The 27286-nt window shown below is 41.8% G+C and overlaps 1 protein-coding gene across 1 annotated transcript in view; it reads right to left on the bottom strand.

Moving 5' to 3' along the window:
* GRIN2A (glutamate ionotropic receptor NMDA type subunit 2A) overlaps positions 1-27286 on the bottom strand; it is a 781341-nt gene that overhangs the window by 180038 nt on the left and 574017 nt on the right. Inside the window, exon 5 of the mRNA XM_069734026.1 lies at positions 21737-21851. Coding sequence (XP_069590127.1) covers positions 21737-21851 — 115 coding nt within the window. The remainder of the gene's footprint in view (positions 1-21736; positions 21852-27286) is intronic.

Consider the following 27286-nt stretch of genomic DNA (forward strand, 5'->3'; position numbering starts at 1 on the left):
GATGCATTGTGGTAGCATCGCAGCCAGCAGCTGGCCCCAAAATACCTCATGGTAGTCGTGGACCCTCCCCTGTTGTTGGTAGTTGCTATGTCTGCAGAGACCTGAGGCGAAAACAACGCAAGACTAGAAAGTCTTGTGTGGTTTGTGTGAAACCCATTTGCGATGAACACTCTGTAGCAAAGCCAACATGCATTACTTGCAAAGAAAATCAATAAAAAAAAGTTTCTTACATTTTCTTTTATAATGTAAATGAACAGTTTTTTACTTGTTTATAATAGTTAAATAGCATTATCATTAAAAAAAAATTTATGCTTTTTCCCTTGCATTATCTTCATTCAAAATATATGAGGTACATTTGTACCTATGCAGCTTGTTATGGATGCAAAAAGATCTCGACCCCTTATCTCGGAAGCGGGTGGAGATATTTTATTGAAATTTGGCCAATATATTCTGGACCAAAAATGTAGAGATGTCACGAAATTTCAGCCCTCTACGTCTTTTCAAAAAAAAGTTATTGCAATTTTAAAACGGAATAGTTACAATTGTACCTATTCAGCCGGATAAGGGTTAACATTAAACAGACAAGGTAAAGGAAAACCACACTTAGCTTGATGCTGCAAGGCACAGCAAGAAGAAACACTGGATACAACGGAAAAAGCTGTAGAACAACAGTTCCCAGCTAGCTCCTACTCCTGGCTTGGTCGCTGAAGAATGAACTAACACCGACAGTCAGCTGATGAACCAGGTGATCTCTTAAAGAATGGAGGGAGTGTTCAACACAAACATCAGCTAACCCAGCAGCAATGCAGTAACATCAGCGGCCACCGGGGGGGGGGGGGGGGAAATTGCATTAACCCCGATGACCAGAAAGGAAAAAAAGGACCACTGCCCTGACTGGAAGAAAGCAGATCTTCTCCATTGACTGTCATGAACCTATGGGTACATTTGGAGAAGCCTAGATGGGAGCATCCGATCACAAAGCCTCCATGGAGATGTTCGGAGAATCCATGTTGTGACCCTCCGGTAACCTGGAACCCATGGATACATTTGGGGAAGCTAATATTGTGACCCTCTGGTCACCAAGGCTAATGAAGATGTCTGGGGAAATCAGGCTGGAACCATATGGTCAACTAACCACCATGGATACGTTTGGAGAAGCCAGGTTGAGACCATCTGGTCAACAGGCCACGTGCCTCAATGGACTGTCAGCTTCCTAAGCTTGACGTTACTTCCTCTCTGTTGGTGACCGCCAAAAGCGGGGTGCCACAGGTGGGTGTAGTTGGCCCTGGAAGCCCACAGTTTGATGCTGCTCTAATCCCAGTGAGTCAGCAAAAGTGTGAGACTCTGTAATTTTGCACCATTGTGGGCATTTTGCTGGAACAGTTCTATTTGTTATTGAATGTTTGGGAGTTCAATAAAGTGTTGCCATGCTGTAAAAACCCTCACTCACGTCTGAGTAGTATTACGCTCACGAGAAAATGAGAGCGGGCATTCAGTGGGATGATCCCTGGTCCATGCTGTCTCAGGCCAGTGGATGAGAATACATACTGAACCCCTGTGTCTCCATAGGGGCACTCCTGAAACCTGCTCTGCAAAACCCCGAGTTCCCTAATGTCCCTAGATGGGTTATTTCACCCCATGCAGCAATCACATTCCTAGTCGCTTTCTGGCCCTAAGAATGGCCCTGGCTAGCAAGTGGGACAGCAGGAACTCTAGTCATGCTCTATAATACAGACAAAAGGGAATAAGTAGAAGAGTAACACCAAACCAACTTCTAATCAGCAATCTCCAGAGATGACTCCTAAACGGTTTCTCTTTCTACAGCTCACAGCTCCCAAACCAACTCCAAGGTACAGCAAGCAATAACTGGCAACTACTCAAGCTAGGAGGTGAACATTTATACCAGAGGGGAATGGAGAACTCAAAACAGCAAAGATAACTCAAGAAGGAGAGCTCTAGGAGACAAACAGATGTGTCTAATTCTTACAACACCCAAACAAAGGTAATATGCATAGCTAACTAGAAGGCAAAGCAGATCCATTCAGTGCAGGTGCAGGTGAAGCCAGATGCCACAGTCTTCTGACTCCTCTGTCGCTGTATCTTCGTGAGACACCTGGGGAGTAGGGTTGAGCGAAACGGATCGTTCATTTTCAAAAGTCGCCGACTTTTGGCAAAGTCGGGTTTCATGAAACCCGTCCCGATCCCTGTGTGGGGTCGGCCATGCGGTACGCGACTTTTGCGCCAAAGTCGCGTTTCGTATGACGCGCTTGGCGCCATTTTTTCAGCCAATGAAGGAGCGTGGGCAGACTGATGACATAGATCTTAGGGGCGTGGACGCATATCGCCATGTTGTCGCTTTTGCTCTGTAGCAATTTGCAATGTGTAACACTAGCTTTTCAGTTCAGGGACGGAGAGAGAGAGAGAGAGAGAGAGAGAAAAAAAAAAAATCTCATTGACTTTGCATTGGGTTTCGTATTTCGGTCGATCCTCGACTTTTCGCCACAGTCGGCCGATTTCACTCGACTCGACTTTTGAGATAGTCGGGTTTCGCGAAACCCGACTCGACCCTAAAAAAGTCAAGGTCGCTCAACCCTACTGGGGAGTACTGTAGAATGTCTGAATCATTGTTTTCTGCTTTATCATTGGGGTTTGTCCATTCCACGCCAATATAAAGGCTTAGTTCAGACTTTCCACAGCAGCCATATCTCAGCAATGGCCACTTTGGGGAGGAGCAAAACAGGACTCCAATAAGAGAGAAACAAGGAACGGCAGAAGAATGGAGAATGCAGCATACAGTTGTGTTCAAACGTTTACATACCCCAGCAGAATATCTGCCTTCTTGGCCTTTTTTCAGATAATATGAATGCTAACGCCAAAACTTTTTCTCCACTTATGGTTAGTGGTTGGTTGAAGCCATTTATTGTCAAACTTCTGTGTTTTCTCTTTTTAAAACATGACAACCCAAAACATCCAAAATGACTCTGATCAAAAGTGTACATAACCTGGTGATTTTGGCCTAATAAAAGGCACAGAAGTTGACACAAACGGGTTTGAATGGCTACTAAAGGTAACATCATCACCTGTGAACTGTTTGCTTGTAATCAGTGTTTGTGCATTAAAGCGGAGTGAGTTTTTCATCACGATCACCTTTTTCATAGATGTGCCTCCTCCATATATGATTTACTACATTCATGGCCCTCTTTTACTGAACTTTCACTACGGAGTTGAGGCTCCCTTAAAGTTCGTCTTTTTGCATATCATTTATTACACCTATGGCGCCCTACTAATGGTCTTTCACTACTTTGTTGCAGCTTCCTTGATGGTCTTCCATTATAATATGAGCCTGCTTTTTTGAACTTTCCTTCCCTATACGATGGATTATAACACTTACACCTTTTAATTATCCAATTTTTTTCATGTGTATGGGCTTGTATTTACTGTATGTTAACTCAAGTATAGCACTATTTGCTGACCTGTATTGACACATATAGACATACATTTTACACTATGCCTATTGGATTTTCTTGCACTTTTAGGGTCACATGTGATACCCCCCTCGCCACCCTTTTTTGATGCTGGCTAGTGTTGAGCATTCCAATACTGCAAATATCGGGTATCGGCCGATTTTCGCTGCATCGGATTTCCGATACTGAGTTCCGAGACTTTTAAGATATCGTATACCGGAATCGGAAGTTCCTATTGTGCAATGATGCACTGTAATGGAATGTGGGCGGTGCGTGGGCGGAGACTCTGTGTCTGTGTGTGCGGGAGGGGTCTGTGCGTGACCGTCGGGGGTCTGTGCGGGCCTGCTGGGGGTCTGTACAGCCTTCCGGTGGTCTGTGCGGGCCTGCCGGGGGTCTGTGCGGCCTGTCAGGGGTCTGTATGGGCCTCTCGGGGTCTGTGCGGCCTGCCTGGGGTCTGTGCGGGCCTGCCAGCGGTCTGTGCAGGCTGCCGGGGGTCTGTACGGGCCTGCCGGGGGTCTGTGCGGCCTGCCGGGTGTCTGTGCGGCCTGCTGGGGGTCTGTACGGGCCTCTCGGGGGTCTGTGCGGCCTGCCAGGGGTCTGTGTGGCCTGCCGGGAGTCTGTTCCGGCCTCTCCGGGGTCTGTGCGGCCTGCCGGGGGTCTGTACGGGCCTCTCGGGGGTCTGTGCGGCCTCCTGGGGGTCTGTATGGCCTGCCGGGGGTCTGTGCGGCCTGCCGGGGGTCTGTACGTGCCTCTCGGGGGCCTGTGTGGCCTGCTGGGGGTCTGTGCGGCCTGCCGGGGGTCTGTGTGGCCTGCTGGGGGTCTTTGTTTTTGTGTGCAGGCATCGTCCGATTGGACTACAAGTCCCATTGGGCTATGCCTGCTATAATGGCAGTGATTGTCACATTAGCCATACATACTACATACATACTACATACATACATACTACATACATACTACACACATACAACATACTTCATACATACAACATATTACATACATACTACATGCATACATACATACAGCAGGGAGGCCGCACAGACCTCCGACAGGCCTGTACAGACCCCCGGCAGGCCGCACAGACCCCAGTCAGGCTGCACAGACCCCCGAGAGGCCCATGCAGACCCCCGACAGGCCACACAGACCCCCGGCAGGCCACACAGACCCCCGAGAGGCGCGCACAGACCCCCGGTAAACCGCACAGACCCCTGGCAGGCCGCACACATTCCCGACGGTCCCGTACAGACCCCTGGCAGGCCGCACAGACCCCCGACAGGCCACACAGAACCCCGAGAGGCCTGCACAGACTCCTGGCAGGCTGCACAGATCCCCGGCAGGCCACACAGACCTCCGAGAGGCCCGCACAGTCCCCCCACATTCCCACACAGACACACAGTCTCCGCCCACACACTGCCCACACTCTTCACCCCTCCGGAAAAGGATGTACAAGGAAAGAAAGGGCTTATTTTCATTCCGATACTTGTGTCCCATTGATACCGATATTTCTGAATATCGGAAGGTATCGCTCAACACTAATGCTGGCACATTGCACTTTATTAAACCTGACGGCTGTGACCACTTTATACCGGATTATATTTATTTTATACTTGTTATGAATTTATGTTATGTCTTGTGAGCGCCTTAGTGCCATCAGTTACCACTTACTTATTTGTTAATAAAGGTAATTTTATTTTATAACACTTCCTTTGCCATGATACTTTTACAATCCATTCATGTAACCTATGTCTCTGTTCTATCCCTCCTTTTCGGCTTCCCATGATGAACATGGCACGTCATGATGGGGAGACTGACACCCTCTCATTACGTATGTCCCTCACTGGTTGTAAAGGGGTTAAATAAGTTGCTTTCAAATGACAGCTGAACCTTCTCCATACAGCGTGGTTTTGTCTGCTTTTTTATAGAAAGCAATCAAGAGTAACTTGAGTGAAGAGAGGTATCTCTGATGACAAAAGTTTAACCTCTTTGGTGCCACAGTTAATGGTGGCAACAACATTTTTGAGGTTAGGAATGGGAATGAGTTCCTTTCAATACCCATTTGCTCCTCATGATTCAATCATCGTTACCAAAGGGTTGTAATGACAGTTAGAGGCCTATTGAAGGCCCTTGTGTCTGCCATGTTAATATATCTAAATACCGTATGTACAGTAAGAGACCACTAACTATACGATAGACTTCAGTACTATGGTATTGCAATCTATTAATATGTAATGAAACGACTGTAAATTCAACTTGTGTTGTCGAAAAGAACTTAAGAAAAATGTAAAAGGCATTGAAAGTTATTAAAGAAAATTAAAAAAATATAAAAGTTAAAATGGTGCCCTTTTCCCAACACTTACAAATTAGCATAATATTTATTATATTGTCTGAACTAATAGAATATCAAAATCTTTATCACATATAATGAATGCCAAAAAGGAAAAATAACATCACCGGACACCTGGCAGCATTTATGTGTATGGATAAATTAATTAGCGAGTGGCTGACAGTTAATGAAAGAACAAACTTTTACAGTGAACTTCCTCATTAGAAACTAGGTGCAACATCAAAGATGAAGATAATTGACTCTAAGGCAGATGGGATGTCTCTACTCAGCCAGAGACATTACATAGCAGAAATGGAAATGCCATATTTCCCTGACATATTGATAATATTCTAATATCAACACCATCCATCGATACATTATTTCTGTGATCAGGGGAGATATTCGCTGTGTGAGCTCATGCATGATGATTTTCGCACTTTGGAAAGAAGAAAAATGGATATATGATAATTAAGTTTGGTTGGTGTAGGGTGATGAAAGTATGTGCAGAATGATGGCGATCATATTATTCTACGAGGAGTTTCCTGTGGGAAATATGACACATCAACTAGAATTATATCTTTGCAGCTTGGTTTCTATGCACACAATTAGCCATCCTCCTCTCACCTAAGCTGCATGATTTGCGGCAGCTAGACAGCTTGAATACATGTGGGAATTCCCTACTAACCAGGCAACCCCCACATGTACTCAGGCTGGCTAGCAGCCGTAAGTCATGCAGCTGTGTCAACAAAAACAAAACCTCCGAGCACTCACAAATATTCGGAGACCACCCGAGCGTGCTCGGGAAAACCCCAGCAATGAGTACACTCGCTCATCACTAGTGTCAACCATAGCAGATGTCTTGCAGACCTGCAAAACGGCAAGTGTGATGTGCAAACTGGCTGTATAGTGCGTGTTTATTAGCCTATCGGGTTAGTAGAGTGGACAAGTGAGTGTGAGAATCAGAGTACCACTATACAGTAAACTCCAAGTCACATGTGCAGTCAGTGGGCAGTGATTGGGACACTCTACTTTTCCTGAAACGTAAATATTAAAATAATACTTTATTGTTTAAACTAATAGAATATCAAGATTTTGATCACATAATGGTTGCCGAAACTAAAAAAAAGTGAATTGGCAGAATAGCTCTTCGTTTGTCACATCACCATTAAAAAAAAAGGAATTAAAAAGATCAGAGAGTTGAGTGGAACCCAAAATAGTGTCAATAAAAACTATAGCTCACATTGCAAAAAACTAGTCACATGATAATACAGAATGAAAAATAAAAAAAATTATAAAGTTATTGCTCTCGGATTATGGCGACTGAATACACATTTTTTTTGGTATATTTTTTTTAGTAAAACAAAAAAGAAATACATAATTGGCTTCACCATAACTGTTCTGAGCCATAAAATGAAGATATAAGGTCATTGATACTACAAAATGAGCATTAAAATGTAAAATACAAAAATAATGGATAAATTGCATTTTTTTTGCTACCACACTTGTCATTTTTTTATCCTATTTTTCAGTACAATACATGGTACCGTGGCATCAAAACTACAGCTCATCTTGCAAAAAAAGATTGTGTTGATAGAAAAGTGAAAGAAAAAGTTTGGCGCCTGGAAGGCAATGAGGAAAATCGAAAAGGAAAAAAAATGAAAAACGTCCAAATCTTAAAGTGGTTAAATAAAATTATATATATAATTATATATATATATATACATATATATATATATACATATATATATATATATGTTAGGACTGGCGGAATGCACCAAATAATAATTAGAGATGATATAAGGTGCGTTTGCAGTCTGGGGTTCACCGTGCTGCTAAGACACCTGCTGCTTGGTAATGTCGGACTATAGGGCGGTATTATGTGAGTACACTTTAGCTTCACACGGTATTAAGGAAGCAAACCTTGTTTGACACCGCTACTGTGGTGCCAGGGAATCAACTATACTAAATATTTACAGCACAAGAGTGCGTGCAGCGCCACTCTGGTGGAAGCCACTAACCATCCTAACTAGGGCCAGGAAAGCGCACTATATGCGTACAACGCCGCTCTGGCGGTCGCTGTTAACTAGATTCAGTATCTTGTGCTAATGTGCAGGATAGCACTGTCAGAAGCTAGGTAGCTCCACTATTCGAGAGCAGGCAACAACTCTAGGGATGGGAATGATTTGGAGCTTTCATCCATCGACAGGCATACAGTACATCCACGCACACAAGTTTACACTAGCGCGTGGCCAAGCAGCCATGCGAACCTTTCATAGTAGCAGTGCTGCGGGACCTTCCTGATGGTTCAATAGGAGCCGCAGCAGGACCTGAGCATGTGACCCCCGACCTCCAATGGGAGGTCGTCCAGTGGGCATGCTCAGAGTGGGAAAAGCAGGACTTAGTCCCTGAAACGCCTGCTTGCTGCTGATCACTGCTGGCTACAAAGGCAGGTTCCACTGTGGCTGGAGAAGAATGGGAGACCGCAGTGGACATGGTTCGAGATTCCCCCTGTTCAGTAGTGGGAATTTGACACGTAACATATATATACTGTATAAGCTGAGATTTTGGCTTATACTCGAGTCATTGTCCTAGGGGGTTGGTAGGAGTGGTGGCTGTCACATCATACTCAACTGCTCACGATGCAGTCTCTAAACTTCCCTGTTCACCCTCACTCTCCTGGCGCGGTCTCTGCTTCTCCGATGGTTTCTGGCATCTGCAGCTCTTCCTGCGCTTTGAGGTCATGTGGTACCATAGACATGGAGCACATATTCATTACTTTAATGAGCGGTACCATATGACCGCTGCACACAGGAACAAGCTGCTGGTGCCAAAGATCTTCTGAAAAGCAGAGACCATGCCAGGAGGTTGAGTAGGACTGGGGGAAGGTGAGCCATGCGATATTCACCTGTTCCTGTTCCACCGCCGGGCTCTGTCTTCCGCATCCTCTGACTGTAATGTTCAGGTCAGAGAGCATGATGACGTACCTAACGCCCATTCAATTGAAGCCGTAGTGTCCTGTAAAAAAACAAAAAACAAAAACAACCATACCCCTCACCTGTCTGTCATTCTGTCCCATGTCGTAATCTATGTCTGGGAAAAAAAAATAGTTTTTAACCTGGTCAGTGCCAAGTTGCAAGCGTCCAGGCTGAAAACCCACTTAAGAATGAACTGTTGAGAGCTCAACCTCAGTGACTAGCAGTAATGTCATAAAGGTTATCACAGGTCACTGAGGCTGCGTTCCCAGCTGGGCCCCTGAACTTCGATGACTCACCGAGCTCAGTGCTGCACCATGAGACTTTTTGTCAGTGTGCTAGAGGTGATCTCACTGAGGTCAAGGGACATGAGCTATTGTTCATATGAGTGTGAACCTTGATTCTTTTTGCAGATTGAATTGATGTTTATTATTTTTTTGAATGGCTGCTGTTTACCTATTGAATCAGTCCTTGCAGGTTATTGTTCTACTGTCTTTGGGAAACAAAGGCACAGGATAATTGAAGAATTGATGTTTGTTTATATGTTGATTACCCATTGTTTCTCCCATCTCCCTCAACTTCGGGGTTGATCATAGCTGATTATTTACATGCTGCAGCAGTTATGACACTACTACAGCACATGTGGTGACCGCAGCTAATCATGCTATATGACATGAGCATAGTTTATTAGCATAGGTGCTGAGTCCAGTTATTAGCTGCAGTGGTTATGTGTGCGATAGTCATGTTGTCTCTGTTGTAGCATGTAAACAATCAATAGGAGCAACAAGAGAGATCGGGCACTGGAGCAGGGGAAGAATAATGCTGATATTATGACGCACATTTATAATACATTGTACAACTTATGTTGTACAATGCATTAACTAACTTGTCAGTGTTTGACTGTCAGTTTATCTGTCAGGACCTGTTTGAGGCAGGATCTGATAGAATGAGAAGTATGACTGAAACTGAAAAAAACATGTTTACGCTGCGCTGCTGGAAAGATGTACTGACATCTTTATCAAGTGTAAAAGAAAAAAAACAATAGGGTAAATACACTCTGGTACATGGAGATATTTATAGACCAAATGGGCCACAAAAACTTAGCGTATCACCCACTGAGTTTTGGGATGGGTTTCAAATTCAAGAGGAGGAGACAGAGGAGGAAGAAGAAAAAACCCACTCTGAGGGTTTGGAGTTAAAAGTCAAAGGGAAGGCTGTAAGACAGAAGGAAAGAGAACGAAAAAAAAATGTGTGCAAAGTAAAAGAAATACTACCATAAAGAGTTGATAGGACATATAAGGAAACAGAGAGAGAGTATGTAACTATTTTATGTGAATTCACAGCTTCTGCTATCTTACAATCTTTACCGCTATTTCTCTTTTTCTTTTCTTCCTCCTATCTATTGTTTTTACTGTCTACTACATCAGGGTTTTACCCTATTGTGTGCTTCTCCCTTTACAGTCACTGCCTATTCAGAAGTCTAAGGGGTAAGGTTTCTCCTTTTGGAGAGTGACATACCAGCTCTGGCTTGTCAAGGTATGGAGGCTAGTGTTGAGCATTCCGATACCGCAAGTATCGGGTATCGGCCGATACTTGCGGTATCGGAATTCCGATACCGAGATCCGATACTTTTATGGTATCGGTATCGGATCCATAGGGATGTGTAAAATAAAGAATTAAAATAAAAAATATTGATATATTCACCTCTCCGGCGGCCCCTGGACATCACTCTGGAAACCGGCTGGCTTCTTTGTTTAAAATGAGCGCCTTTAGGACCTGAGAATGACGTCGCGGCTTCTGATTGGTCGCCTGCCGCCCATGTGACCGCCACGCGACCAATCAGAAGCCGCGACGTCATTCTCATTCACTAAACTCCTAATTCTAGGAATTGAGGACCTGCGAATGACGTCGTGGCTTCTGATTGGTCGCGTGGCGGTCACATGAGCGGAACGCGACCAATCAGAAGCCGCGACGTCATTCGCAGGTCCTAAAGGCGCTCATTTTAAACAAAGAAGCCGGCCGGTTACCAGCGTGATGTCCAGGGGCCGCCGGAGAGGTGAATATATCAATATTTTTTATTTTAATTCTTTATTTTACACCTCACTATGGATCCCAGGGTCTGAAGGAGAGTTTCCTCTCCTTCAGACCCTGGGAACCATCAGGAAACATTCTGATACTTGATGTCCCATTGTCTTGTATTGGTATCGGATATCGGTATCGGCGATATTCAATATTTTTCGGGTATCGGCCGATACTATCCGATACCGATACTTTCAAGTATCGGACGGTATCGCTCAACACTAATGGAGGCTTATTCGCCATGCAATGCTCCTCTGGGAAATGTAATATTTTTGAAATATTCTTTTAATATGACTTAGGATAAAAGCCAAATCAGTATCTCAAATTGAGATACTGATTTGGCTTTTATTCTAAGTCATATTACAAGACTCGTTAAAGGGTTGATTGTGACTTGTAGAATCACTACTTCCAACAGATGGCGCTATAAAGTTCAAGTCCTCTTTTTCTCTTAAGAGGCAACTTGCATACTAAATTTCCCAGAAGAGCATTGTACGGTGAATAAGCCTTCTTACCTTGACAAGCCAGAGCTGGTATGTCACTCTCCACAAGGGGAAACCTTACCCCTTAGCCCTCAGTCCAGAGCCTCTCACCTTGCCAAATCAGTTCTCATGCTTCGCACTGACGAGGGCCAACAGCCTGAAACACCTTGTCTGTGAATTGAGATACTGATTTGGCTTTTATCCTAAGTCATATTACAAGACTCGTTAAAGGGTTTTTTGTGATTTTTAGGATCGTTACTTCCAACAGGTGGCGCTATAGAGTTCATGTTCTCTTTTTCTCTGAAGAGGCAATTTGCATATTACATTTCCCAGAGGAGCATTGCATGGTGAATATGCCGCCTTACCTTGACAAGCCAGAGCTGGTATGTCACTCTCCACAAGGAGAAACCTTACCCCTTAGACCTCAGTCCAGAGCCTCTCACGTAGCCAAATCAATTCTCATGCTGTGCACTGATGAGGGCCAACAGCCCAAAATACCATGTCTGCAAATTGAGATACTGATTTGGCTTTTATCCTAAGTCATATTGCAAGACTCGTTAAAGGGTTGATTGTGACTTGCAGGATCGCTACTTCCAACAGGCTGCGCTATAGAGTTCAAGTCCACTTTTTCTCTGAAGAGGCAATTTGCTTGCTTATTCAGAATGAGAGATATGGCAGATTCAAAGGGCATTGTTAGGCCTCCGGTTACCATAGGAATAAATTGGCACCCCGTCATTGCTCCGCGGGGATGCCGATGGGCTGACAAAGGCTGCCGTTTATCTCTGTCAAACACCTCACATGCCACTATTGACAGCTTAACCTATAGGGCTGAAGTGCTGGAATCAGAGCTAGGTCCAGTCTCAGCACATAAAGCAACATCTCAGCTGTGTATAGCAGCCGACTCTTGCTGTTGATGGCACGAGCAAAACTCTTTTGCCGGTGTCATCCCTGAGATAAAACTGTACACCCTAATTGCGGTAAATCACTTGCAATTTGGACAAACAGAACAATCCATTTGTGGGAACAGGACAAATGTCCCTGATAGTTTTAAAACCAAGCTGGGCATTTTTGTGTTTAAGGAATGACCTGTCATTTAAGTTTACTTCTGCAACAGGTAATTTTTTCCAGCTTTTCTACAGAGAACTGTCAGTCTTCTGATATTTAATTCTCTTTCTTTATCGCAACTCTTCAATTTCAAAGTAGTGTTAGCCTTAGGACACTAAACTGTTTCGAGATCATACACTTGACTCTATGCAGTTCAATAATGTGTGACCACCTGGGAATTTTTTGTGTTTAGAAAAAAAAAAACATAAGTGTACTGCGAGATGGGAAAATATCCCAGTGGGAATAGCGGACATGACTTATGAAATTCCAGTTAGCGAATCATCTTAGCATCTCCCATATGACATGTATGAGCTGACACATTTACTACTTCTTCTTACCATTAAGTCTTCTGTGGTAATGAAATGTTTATGACAGAGACGAGAGAGACAACCACTTAAAACTCTAGAAGGAAGTTCAGTTCTGCAAATACTGAAGTGTCATGCAAAGGAAGTACTGAATTGCTTACCACAAACTTATTTTTTTTGCCACTTAAAATTCTGAAATCTTTATCCAAAACATAATTTTACATAAAATTCAGCAGAAAATTATAAAATAAATTTAGTAACAGCTAAATGTGTAAAATTATGCTCCTATTGTTGGAGCCTCAGTCGTAAACTCCACCATAAACGACTGCATGCTTCAATATTTTGCATGGTAAAATGATGCTCACCATGACGGAAACCTGATAAACTTCATTATAGTCAGCAGAATGTGTCATAAATTGTTGATGTCCATCATGTACATTGGTGTTATAGCGGAAAAGAAATACGGACATAATAGTGACGGGGTTAGCAAAGTCTCAACCATACAAAATTCAGAATTAATAGTTCTTGATACACAGTTAGAAGTAAATTTTATACTTTTAAAATAATTTTCATTTATTATCCAGATAAACTTCTGGTAGTCATTATGTTAAAAGGTAGCATGTGGGCTTCCACTAGCGGAAGTATTGGAACTCCTTGCAAACTATGTTACTAACGAGCTCATTTATAAATGGCATAACATAAGCTTTTAAGAAGATTTCGAAGTGTGTCTGATGAAATGTTTGACTGTTCATCCAGAAGAGCATTTGTGAGATCAAACACTGAAGAGAACCAGGCTCAAAATCTCTGAGTTTGGTTAGTCTCATAGGTGTTCGATGGCAATTAGGTTAGGGTTGTGCACTGCAACTCGAGTTCTTCCACACCAAACTCACCCAACTATGTATTTATGGACCTTGCTTTGTGCACTTGGGTCATGCTAGTACAGAAAGGAGCATTCTCTAAACAGTTCCCACAAAGCTGGAAGCTACAATTGTCCAAAATGGCTTGGTATGATTAAGGATTAAGATTTTCCTCAATTAGAAACTAAGGGGTCTGGGAGATTCCTTGAAAAAGAACATAATAGAATTATCCCTCCTCCATCAAACTTTACAGTTGTTAGGCAGGTAACGTCCTCCTGGCATTAAACAAACCGAAGTCCATTGATCAGACTTCCAGATCGAGAGATGTGACTTATCACTCTACAGAATACATTTCCACTATTCCAGAGTTTAGTAGTGCCTTGTTTTTCCACTACATTATCTAATGCTTGGCATTATGCTTAGTGATGGAAACAGCTGCTCGATCATGGAAACCCCTGCCATGAAGCTCTTGGCACACAGTGTTAATGCTGATGCTAAAGAATGTTTGTAAATCTGCAGTTGATGAATCAGTAGGGTATTGGAGACTTTTATATACTATGTGCCTGAGCCCTTGGCGACCCCACTCTGTATGTGGCTGAATTGCTCTGGTTCCTAAGTGTTTTTCACTTTTCCGTAATATCTCTCGTAGATGATCATGGAATATTTAGGAGGGAAGAAAATCCACAAACTAACTTGTTGCACTAAACAATGTGGAGCTGTGCTGTTCTGCTTCATATATTCTTTACATCCAGTGGAGGTGAAAACATCTGATGAGTAGCGGAGCTGAGAGTTGGAACTTCACCAATTTTCATTAATAACAGGAAACGTGATCAACATAAAGGCAGTGAAGAAATGTGAGAATATTTAACATATTTAGATACAAATGAAAATATAATTCAAGAAATTAATTTAATTGTGGTGGAAGGTAAAACAGCAGAATAACGCTGAAATGACTAATTGAACTATTTGCATACTAATTATTTGTCAACAACCTCCGTTCGTTGTAATACAAGCATTTATTCACATGCCCATTGTTGCAGCAAATATTCATTCACTTTATATTTCATATATGTGTTCTACGACCTGCACATTAATTGAAAATTTACTAAAAAAAAATCATTTTTTTAATTCAGATTTCCCTTCCACGGTTTGAAGCACCATTGTTTATAGATGCTTAAAGGGAATCAATTGCCTAGTTGCCTAGTATCTGCTGCCATGTAGTCGAACCCCGCTGCCCAACAATTATTGAGAGTTTTCTGTCAATGCACAGTGTACACAGAAAGCTGACAATCAGTGGTGTGGGCAAGTTATACAGAGCTCAACATTCATAGAACAGAAATCCATAGACAGAAAAAATGAAAGTGCACTCACCAGTCCTGTGTATTGCGAGCCTTTATTAGGAATACATGCCGGTAAATTTAAGGGAGAACGTGGAATGAACGGACGACGACCGTTTCGTGCTGCTGCACTTCTACGGGTCCAAATGAAAATGCGGGAAAACGCATCTAAACGCGTCAAAGCGCTTAAAAAACGCTGCGTTTAAACGCGTTTTTGCACCAAATGCGTTTGCACGGAGGTGCTCCCTCTGCGTCCCAGAGCTTCCAGCAAGCAAGAAAAACCAATATAGCAAGCTGGACAGAAAAAATAGCAAACAAAAGTAACACAAGCAGAACTTAGCTTATGCAGGGCAGAGGCCACAAGACGATCCAGGAGAGAGCAAGACCAATACTGGAACATTGACTGGAGGCAAGGAACAAAGAACTAGGTGGAGTTAAATAGAGCAGCACCTAACGACTTAACCTCATCACCTGAGGAAGGAAACTCAGAAGCCGCAGCCCCACTCACATCCACCAGAGGAAGCTCATAGACAGAACCAGCCGAAGTACCACTCATGACCACAGGAGGGAGCTTGACCACAGAATTCACAACAGTTATCATTCAAATTTTTTGAAAAAAGGCCAAGAAAGCAAAAATTCTGCCGGAGTATGTAAACTTTTGAGCACAACTGTACCTGACACTGCTTAAGAGGGAATACTCAGCTGATATTGTTTTTAGAATGAAAAAATGAGATTATGAGGTTGTATAGACCTCATCTTTCAAACATCGCTAGAAGGATAACCAGAAGTAAAGTCTATTGAGAACATTCCTGTTTTTCCATATGGGTTTAAAAAAAAGTGAAACAATGGTATTGAAGGCTGCTAATTTAATCTATTTTCCACAAACAACTTCAAGTACATACTGTATATCCATGATTTATTTATTTTAGGCTCACTTCACATCTGTGGAGGCTTCAAGGTCAGTTGGGCACCATTAGTGTTTAACATGGAAGGCACATGGCACTAATGTAAAATAATGGTCATGTGAATAGAACCTAACACACTTTGTACTTAGCAAATTTCAGCTGTCTTTTCTAGTAGAAATAGCTGATCTTAGATACTAGTTAGAGGTTTTGCTAATGTCAAGGCCTCAAATGCTAAATAATTTACAGCCTAGCCTCATATTCTCATCTAAGCTTCTGAGAATCATTGAATTAAGTCGGTCAAAGCTACAAAGTCTGGACTAAAAACAAGATACTAGCTTAGAGAAACCTCTAGGACTTTTTTACTCAATTAAAAGTTATTTTAAAAGGAAAAACTGAGTAGTAAATTAGAATTAGGACCCATTTAATGGAATATTCTGCATTCTGGAATAGTCTATGCTAAGTCTGATTAGAACTCAATAGATAATTGAAGCTCCTTGGAAGAAATGCAGAAGATAAAGAATGTGTTTGTGGGAAAAAAAAGTACTTAATTCCAAAAATGAATGAAATCATTTGTCAAATGCTGATAAAACAAATTGCAGTGAGAATTATTCTAGAGAAAGGATAAAACCTGCAAAACATACTGTACGTCCCAAGAGGCTGACACTGGTACCTGAGAATACAAGTACCTTTGTAGTCACCATTATGTAGAATATGGGTTGTCTGAAACGTTATTTTTTTTTAATTAGAAAAATAAAGTAATTCTATTTAACCACTTCAGGACCATCTGACTTTTCATTTTTGAGGTTTAGTTTTTTCCTCACCTTCTACCAGGAGCAATGACTTTAATATTTTTCCGTCAATATATATGAGGAGATATATTTGTGGAACAAGTTAGAATTTTGATTGACAATATTCATTTTTCAGTATCATGTACTGAAAAATGGAAGAAAAAAAATCAATTACGGCAATGCCAACATTGCATCGTTTTTTTTTATATTTTAGAAGTGAAAACAAATTTTGAAATGTCCAAAAAATGTTATTTTTGGCACCGCTTTCTGAGATCTGAAGCTTTTTTATTTCTCTGTCGATGGAGCTCTATCAGGGCTTGTTTTTTGCGTGGTGAGCTGTAGATTTCGATGAAATCATCTTGGGATACATAAGACATAAATCACTTTTTATTGCATTTTAGGAGGAGAAATGTGGTCACTAAAAACAACAAATCTGGCTGTTTTTTTTTGCCATTTTGAGCATTCAATCTATGTTTTAAATAATTTTGTATTTTGACAGACCAGATTTTTAATAAATAAGTTTATAATATTTTTTTCTATCTTCCAATTTTAAAACTGTGAAAAGATGGGTGATTTGAACTTTGATATTTTTTGCTATTTTTAAAACATTTTTTATTATTTGCATTTTTTGTCTACCTAAGTGATTTTAACCTGTGATTGTTTAATTGTTTTTACGATATACTGCAATTCCACAGAATTGTAGTATATAGTATTAATTGTGGAAGCTAAGTCTATTGCTGAGCTTGAGAGGAAGTCCAAGAGGGCAGTGACAGGGGCCTTTAACAGGCCCCCGGCTGCCATGTTAACCATTGGATTCCTGCAATTGCTTGTATAACAGTAGTCACAAATTTAAACAATTAAACAGCGGTGATCCTGACTAGCGCCATTCATACTCCACAAATTGAATGTCCCCAATCATGATCTGAGACCTCCATTCCCCAGAACATAATAAAAATAATAAGTAAAAACTAAAAAACCCTTGTAGTAACCTTATCTTTTACCTCTCTGAACCCTCTGTTCTTCGCCGTCACCTGTTCAGTCCGTGTCCCATCATCTGATTGCCGCTACTGGCATTGAAATCCCTTTGATGGCTCTTTGATCCCCTCCCCCCCATAGTTTAGAAAAATGGCTGCCATTTTGCTAAATCCATTGTCATGGGTGTGTCAGCTGTAATAGACAGTCTTCCTGGGTCCAGCTATAGAAGGTCATTGTTATTAGCTCTACAAGCACATTCTTGATTTTTGCATCTCTGTTATGAAGTGATATCCTTCTCCCTCTAGGACTCAACAATTACCTCCACCTTCTGTAGATTATCAGCACACCCTTGCTGAATGTCTAAATATCTTCAGTCTCTTCAGCAAGGTGCTGGTGTTAGCTCAATTTCCCTCTGTCTGGTTGGAGGTACTAGCAGTTGGCCAGTGTCTTCTTGGAGTATTCTTGAAGGATTGCTGGTGTGATATCTCGGTAGACTTCTCAAGCTAAGTGAAGTGTATCCCCTCATTCATCGACCCTTTCTGTTTTTAGTTGTAGTGGCGGCTGACAAGCACTTACCCAGTCCTCTCCCTATCCAGGACCTATTGCTAGGGTCATGCAGGGATTAGGTTCCTGCTTAGTGATAGGTGCATAACCTATTTAGGGATGTTTAGGGCAGACAGAGTGTTGTTAGATCTGCCAAGGGGTCTCAAGTTCACCCTTACTGTTTGGGCTTCGCCTCCCTCTCCCAGCGTGACATCCATGCAGAAAAGAATGATAAAAATCTGCATTTTGTGAAATGCGGATTTTTGTAAAATTTAGTTCTAGTAGATTTCCCTGTCTAAAAATTTTACAGCATTGATACATATGTCTTGTAGATTGTGAGCCTTCGCGGGCAGGGTCCTCATTCCTCCTGTACCAGTTATGACTTGTATTGTTTAAGATTATTGTACTTGTTTTCATTATGTATACCCCTCACATGTATACCCTCCTCACATGTAAAGCGCCATGGAACAAATGGCGCTATAACAATAAATAATAATAATAATAATAATAATAATAATAATAATAATAATATTAGCTCTAGTAAGATGATTATAGTTTAAAAATATGGAAAAAAAACAAATAAATCACCCCCTTTAAATTCTTAAGCAACAACCTAAAGTGCTAGACAAATAATGATCAATATTTTTCATTAAAAAAAATTTCAATCAGCATTCCATAAATTTATTGAGAGGTTGACCAATGTATTCTCCATAATTTTATTTTAGCTTCATGACATAAAATTTTACACTAATGTATCATTGTATCACAACTTAAATCTAATAATTTATCTTTAACACAACCATTCGTCATGATACATACAGTATATATATATATATATATATACATATATATACATATGCAGCATGGAGCATGTCAGGGACTTTTTCAGCAGGCTCAGAAACAGATCCCGCATGACACAGGGATTATGCCAACTATATCATATGCTGTAGCTGGCATCTGCCTCTAAGGCCGGGAGCACACTTGCGAGAAACTCGCACGAGTCTCGCATGTCAATACCCGCACTGCCGCCCAGTGTCGGACTGGCGTGCCAAGGGCCCACCAGTAACATTGACGTTGAGGGCCCACTTTTCTCCTGCATGCAAATATTGTACTACCATCCTTCACAAATTTACCTATATCTCTACATAATAGTAAACTAAGTAGTTTGGTTAATAAATAATGATATGCTGTTTTTTCTATACAGAGTAAATCATGTGAATTATGCCAAGTACTGCCCATATAGTGGGGTTGGGGGCCCAGATCTGCACAGGGGCCCACCGGGGGATTCCCCTGTTAACCTGTGGGCCAGTCCGAGCCTGCTGCCGCCGGCACTCAGACCGGAGCGCTCAGCTGCATAGAAATACTTGCAGCTGCACGCTCCGGTCCCGATTTGTATCGAAAGATTTTGTGCATCTAATGCAATTCTGTGGGGAAAATCGGCACATAAAACTCACACAAAGTAAAAATAAAACACAGTGGGCATGAGATTTGTAGAAATCTAATCCACTTTGCTGGACCAGTAGGACGATTTCCTTTTTTGCGCAGAGAACATAAGCAATGTCAAAACCTCACCAAAAACTCATTGTAGGAACTTAACCTCAGAGTATTATCCAAATTCTGAAGGATCTGTTGTAGTGTCTGCTTGATATGAATACTGTTTGCTCAGCCTGAAGCTCCAGATGAAAAGAAATCACATAGGTCCCATATACGGCTGTGCATGGCACATGAATGTAAATGAAGATAATAAATCAACTTGTAGAGCTTTCTAGCTGAAAGGATGAGCAGTTCTTTCACAAACACTGCACAGTGATAGAAAAAATTATAGATTTCTCGCAGATGCCAGGATGTATAGTATGCAAAGCAACCCTGTCAGTCATACTGTCCAAACAGCAATCCTGCTCTGTTTATGCACAGCGCGGAGATAAGGCCGACAGGGAGGAATACTGACCTGCCGATAGTGAGCAAATTATGGTTTACACAGTATGGCATATATCTTCCTCTCACACAACAAGTACCTCTATTGTTTTTTTTTATTATTTCATCATGTCCCAGATAATCCCTTTCAATGTTACCTTTCTAATGCAGCGGAACTTCTACTGGGTCGATCCACGGACTCCAGAGCTAAAATGTAACCATGGCTGAAGTAGAGTGAAAACTACAGTATAGAGTCTCCTTGCTGGAACAGTAAATGGGCTACATGTTCATTAGGCTACTTTCACACTGGCGTTTTTTTTAATACGTCGCAATGCGTCGTTTAGGGGAAAAAACGCATACTGCAAAGTTGTTTGCAGGATGCGTTTTTGCCCCATAGAGTAACATTACCGACGCATTGCGACGTGTTGACACACGTCGCAACCGTCGTGAGACGGTTGCGCCGTGTTGTGGCGGACCGCCGGGAGCAAAAAACCTTAAATGTAACGTTGTTTTGCTCCAGACGGACCGCTTTTTCTGACCGCGCATGCACGGCTGGAACTCCGCCCCCACCTCCCCGCACCTGACAATGGGGCAGCGGATGCACCAGAGAATGCATCCGCTGCACCCGTTGTGTGGCGCTAACAACGCTAGCGTCAGAATCTCGGCCTGACGCAATGCGACGGGCCGAATTTCGACGCTAGTGTGAAAGTAGCCTTAGGGATCACCTCCTTAATGTGGCCAGAGAAGGGGAAAATGTCAGCTCGACCATAAGAAGATCAGAAGTACGGAGATAGGCAGTGCCACGGGAAAAGCAATGGCGGAAGAAGGAATTTATTCCAGCGTCAGGACCTTCAGGTAAAAACACGATTTATTAGGTAAGTGGAAAAAAAATGATAACCCCTGTATAGGGATATCTAGCAAACACATTTCAGATGAGCGATTTAAATCATGGCTATGATTATGGTCGCTTATCTGAAACGCGTTTGCTAGATATCCCTATACAGGGGTTTTATTTAATTTTTGTACTAACCTAATAAATAGTATTTTTAATAAAGATCTTGATGCTGAAATTACGGTACTTCCTTATACCTTCTTACGTGACATCAGATCCCTTACTTTCAGAGCCCCTATGCTGCTGCACACATGGTGGGGGCAATAGTCTTTGCTTTGACATGTTGTCAGTGTTACAAACATTATTACTCATTTGCATGCACTTTTATAGTACATACCTAATCCGTGCAATGTGTACTGTAGTTCTAACAATTTTGAACATCAATTTTCCTAGAGTTCAACATTCTTTTGGTATTTAATTTGATAGCAGCATGAAGTAGGGCTGGAGACCCTGATTCCATAGATGTAACACTTATTGAGCTGTTTAGTGTAGTCTTTATAAAAACACATTGTTTTATCAGCAGGAGATTATCACTAGAGGACTACTTTGTCTGCTGCCAGGTAGTAGAGTCACGCCTCCAGCCAATGATTGGCAGCTTTCTGCCTATGCACAGTCTACACAGAAAGCTGCCAATCAGTGGTGTGGGCGGGGATATACAGAGCTCAACATTAAGAGAACTGCTAGATCAGCAGCAAATAATATAGTTTATTATCCTATCAGCCTAACAAGTGATAAGTCAGATGGCACAGCAAAAACCCGGTGACAAATCCATTTCTTACTAGTCTATTTCTTTATTACTTACCTTCTCCCACTCTCTTTCCGTATTCAGTAGTATAACCAACAGTTTGGGATTTGCTTGGTAACCGTCTTCCGTAAAGGACAAATCTCTGCCATCCCATGTGACATTTATCATAAATCTGTGAAAATGATGAAAAGAAACAGTTATGAAAGCAGTGGTTGGTATGGACGAAAAGGAAACCAAGCTACAGCTCAAAACAAATTGTAATAAAAAACATCTTTTATCGATATGCCCTAAAATGTAGAAAATGTGTAAGATTAGGAACATTTGGCTTGAAATCCTTTAATCAACATCAAGCAGTGGGCCATTCAACAGATGACTATCAAATTCATTACGCTTTTCCTCTTTTTTCTTATTCTGTTCCTAGTTTTAGTGAAAAAAATAAAAAACTAAATAAATAAATAAATGGCTTTGGATTTGGTTTTATCTGCAGGACCTAAAGATGTAATATACATTTTTACACACAATGACGCAAACAGATAAACAAAAAAAAGTCAACGTGAATGCGTTTTTATGTAATTTCATCTAATCCTTACCACCTTGTCAGTGATAGAGTTGGTGTGATGAAGATCTTTCGGACAGTATTTTTTCTCTATTTTGCTTAACTTCAGAATGACTTTCTTTATGTCGGGTTCTTTGTGTTAGTAGTTTACCCACTGCACTCTGCAAGACGACAATGACTTGATTTGCTGCTTAAAAATCAATAGCGTGACATCTGCTCTAGTGATTTTATAGCTATCCGTAGGAACATTTTTGATGGCATTTTTAGGCTGTGAATTTTCCTGCCAAATTACGGCTGCAAAATTATTAGATTGTCAGGGACCTTAAGCAAACGATAAATTGATGCAGAATCATCTCCGTACAATTCACTAGTCTTCCCTAAATCTTTAAAAGCTACTGGAATCCTCTGGGCAATGACTTCTCATCAAGAACTATTGTATTTGCGCATACATGTTTTCGTAAGAAGTGTGGTAGAAAAGAATAAAGAGTCCATGGTTGCCCGTGTAAATCATCTGCACTTAGATTCTTTTTTTTTTGTCTTTTGTGTGTATTTGCATGTAAATTACACTATATGTAAAGCTAGCGAAATTAGAATATGAGGTTTCTTTTTATGGGCTACAAATTGTATGATGTCACAAAATTATGGACCATAACATGCCTAACTATAGTTATGGCCAAAAGTGTTGGCCCTGTTGAAATTGTTCCAAAAAATGAAGAATTACTCGCAGAGAACTATTGCACTTACACTTGTTTTGGGATACATACGTTTATTTCCTTTGTATGTTATGGAACAACACAGAAAAATACAGAAGGAAAAAAAGTCAAATTGGACAGAATTATTTCACACAAAACCCACATGACGGGCTGGACAAAATTCTTGGCACCTCTCATAATTTTGGGTAAGCAACTTTGTTTCAAGCATGTGATGCTCATTCGATCTCACCTCTGGCACAATTTGGCAATTTGGAAAATTTGTATGTATATATATTAAGATCTTTGATTAATAAATGTGAATATGGATATGGAGTTTATGCAAAATATAAGCCTTCTGGTAAGAATAACAACTGGGGTCAACCCAAATTTCAAGCTTTTGATACTGTTTGTTGAGACATTGCATCTAAGGCCGGCGTCACACTAAACATATGGAAAATCGGTCCGAGTCTCCCTGCCGAGAGTCGCAGGAGTGTTCTCCGTATGGTCATCCGTGTGTATTGCATTTGCAATGCGATGATGCGATTTCCTCGCATCTACGTATCCGTATGACATCCGAATGACATGCGTATGGCTTTACATTTCTCACTGCTTTTCCCCATTGAATTTAATGTCTCAGTGGGCTGAAATTAGGAAAATGTGTGTGTATTTCTCGCAAGTCACACGGATGGTCCGGGTGGTGTCTGAGTTCTTCTCGCACCCATAGGTTTTGCATTGGCGCGTCTTGGACGATATACGCATAAAATCAGAGCATGCACGTAGAATTCGCCTGAGAAAAAATTCGGTGATGTGAGCTGCCCCATAGATTAACACTTGAAAAAGGCATCTGCCGAAATGTGTAGTTCTAGGGGGAAGGGGTTAAATCTTTGTCTATACATATAACATTTTTGGATTCATTACATATTGAGAAATTCTTTGCATAAATGTCTATCACTGTTCCTTCTACGCTCGCTGGATACACTCCCATTTTTTGCTTGTATACAGCTGTGCTTAGTCTGGACTGGACTACTTCTGTGCTGAAGAGTCTGAAATGGCCGTCATAGTATTGAGCTGAAATAATTCAGATGTTTTCATAGACTAACACTGGTCCGAGTGCTATGTGATGTTTTCTTGCATAGCACTAGTCCGTATTTACGGTAGAGTGACCCCGGCCTAAGTCAACCTTGCATGATACTGTCTACTGAGCTGTTGCAGCTAAGCCTATCATACGTGGTAATGTCTGATACCGCAGTGGATTTAAGTTTATATTTGCTGTCTGCTATGTACAACATCCATTGATAATTACAAAGCCCATAACAAATATCAGCAAGATATCTATAGACTCTGAATGTGAAATAATTCTAGACTACAGCTGTTCAGATCAGTCAAATGCCCTTTTTTCACATATTTGTTCTATCTGAGTTTTTTATAGATCGGATACATACCTATTATAGTCTGTGGGCCTGTTTGCATACTCATTTTTCATCCAATTTGCAGATTTAACATTCAAGTGAAACAAAGAATAGCAGTCAGAATCCACCTGGGTGTCATTCTAGTACAGGCCATTGTTTAACTGTTTAATGGGTAATGTTTTATTGGAAGCTTGGAAACGTGACTATTTTTATGGAATCTTATCATAGTTCTCTGCTCTGCAAAACCCAATCTTTCATTTTGGGCAGCACGGTGGCTCAGTGGATAGCACAGCAGCCTTGCAGCGCTGGGGTCCTGGGTTCTAATCCCACCCAGGACAACATCTGCAAAGAGATTGTATGTTCTCTCCGTGTTTGCGTGAGTTTCCTCCGGGTTCTCCGGTTTCCTCCCACATTCCAAAGACATACTGTATGATAGGGATTCTAGATTGTGAGCCCCATTGGGGACAGTGATGATAATGTGTGCAAAAACTGTAAAGCGCTGCGGAATATGTTAGCGCTATATAAAAATAAAGATTATTATTTATTATTATTATTTTGGAGAGGCGGTCTCTCTTTATACTAAAGCAAGTAGAGGAGCTGCGGAGACACCATCACGTGTTTCTCAACGCAGGCAGTGAATAGCCAGGCCTTTCACCGGGAAGGAACAACCAAGGGAAGGGCAGCATCCAATAAAGGAAAACATCCAATAAAGGAAAACCACCTATGCCAAGCATGGTATCCATCCACAGACAGCTGTTTCGGGGTTTTTGCCCCTCATGGATACCATGCTTGGCATAGGTGGTTTTCCTTTATTGGATGTTTTCCTTTATTGGATGAAACACGTGATGGTGTCTCCGTGGTGTTGGATGTTTTGGTCTCCACGAGGTCAATCATCCGTGCCTTTATAGACTTTCTACTAGGCACTGCTCCTAATAGCCAGTTTCCTACTCCACACTGATGAGGGGCAAAACCCCCGAAACAGCTGTCTGTCGATGGATACCATGCTTGGCATAGGTGGTTTTCCTTTATTGGATGTTTTCCTTTATTGGATGCTGCCCTTCCCTTGGTTGTTCCTTCCCGGTGAAAGGCCTGGCTATTCACTGCCTGCGTTGAGAAACACGTGATGGTGTCTCCGCAGCTCCTCTACTTGCATTTGCATATTTGGGGGCAGTGTTCTGGATCACTGCGTTGAGAAACACATGATGGTGTCTCCGCGGTGTTGGATGTTTTGGTCTCCACGAGGTCAATCATCCGTGCCTTTATATCTCTTTATACTAAAGGCCTCAAACACATTAAATTACAGTAAGCTAGTATAATGTGTACGGATACCTCACTTAGTATGAAAAGATACAGTACAATCACAATATATGTATATATACAGTAATATGTCATATATCATATACATGAATATATCAGTTGATTAACATAGCACCAGTACAACCATCAGTACATGACTAAATCACCAGACCCATCATCAGTTCATCAATATAGCACCAGACCCACCAACTGAACATGAATATATAACCAGGACCCACAATTAGTAAATGAATACAGCACCAGAACCATCATCAGATAGAGATAGAGAGAGAGACAAAGAGAGAGGCATACAGAAAAAAAGAGAGAGACACAAACAGACAGAGAGAGATACACAGAAAGAGAATGAAAAACAGACAGAGAGAGCCACAGACAGAGACAGACATAGAAACACGGACAGTAAGGGCAGAGACACACTGCCATATTTCTCCAGCGAGAATCACATCGTAAAACTCGTACTGGCTGTCTGGGCTCTCCTGACCTGAGCTTGACAGCAGTGTGTCTCTGCTCTAACAAAGACAGATACACAGAGAGAAACAAAGACAGAGACAAAGAGACAGACAGACAAAGAAACAGACAGACAGAGAGACAGAGAGAGACAGATAGAGACAGAAACAGAGAAAGACAGACAGTGAGACAGAAAGATATACACTGACAGACAGGCAAAGAGAGACAGAGAGAGACATACAAAGAGAGACAAAGAGAGAGACAGGCAGACAGAGAGAAAGAAATAGTCAGACAGACAGACAGAGAGAGATACAGTGGCAGGGATACTGACATACCCTGTACTGCTATGGAGGGGGTCACTGACATACTCTGTGCTGCTGTGACGGGGGTTGCTGACATACTTTGTACTGCTGTGGCAGAGTCGCTGACATACTCTGTGTTGCAATGGCAAGTTCTATGAAGGGGGCTGTATACGTATGAGTGGTTGATGTATAACAGAGTGAGAGTGTGTCTGTCTGTCGGTTTCTCTGTATGTCTATGCCTGTCTGTCTCTGTTGGTCTGTCTCTCTGTCTGTCTCTCTCTGTCTATCTCCCTGTCCGTCTCTTTCTCTGTCTATCTATCTGTGTCTCTCTCTTTGTCTGTGTATCTCTCTGGCCTAGAGCGCCAAGATGAGACCTGCCTAGAGGCCCGCCCCAAAGCACGACCATATCATTAAATTAAAATTTCACAGGAACATTACTGCAGGTATCATTTTAACCCCTTTCCGACGTTGGGCGTAATAGTATGCCCACATTGGACTCCATCCCTTGAGATGAGCCCACATCTTTCCCAGCACATGTCAGCTGTTTTGAACAGCTGACATGTGCCCGGAACAGCGGCGGGTGGAATCACGATCCACCAATGGCTATTAACCCATTAATGCCGCTGTCAAATTCTGACAGCAGCATTTAACATGCATTTCCAGAAATCAAGCCGGATTTCCGCCTATTGATGACCCATGTCACGTGATCGCGGATCACCAATGGGTTGGCATGACAACGAGAGGTCCCCTGGAGACCTCTATGGTAGTCACTGCCGGATTGCTATGAGCACCACCCAGTGGTCGGCGTTCATAGCAAGTGAGGTATTCTGCTACATGCAGGCTATCTAATTTTCACCTGTATATAGCAGTCCCGATCGGGTTGTGGC

Source organism: Ranitomeya imitator, chromosome 7, assembly GCF_032444005.1.
Source record: "Ranitomeya imitator isolate aRanImi1 chromosome 7, aRanImi1.pri, whole genome shotgun sequence".
NCBI classification, from domain to species: domain Eukaryota; kingdom Metazoa; phylum Chordata; class Amphibia; order Anura; family Dendrobatidae; genus Ranitomeya; species Ranitomeya imitator.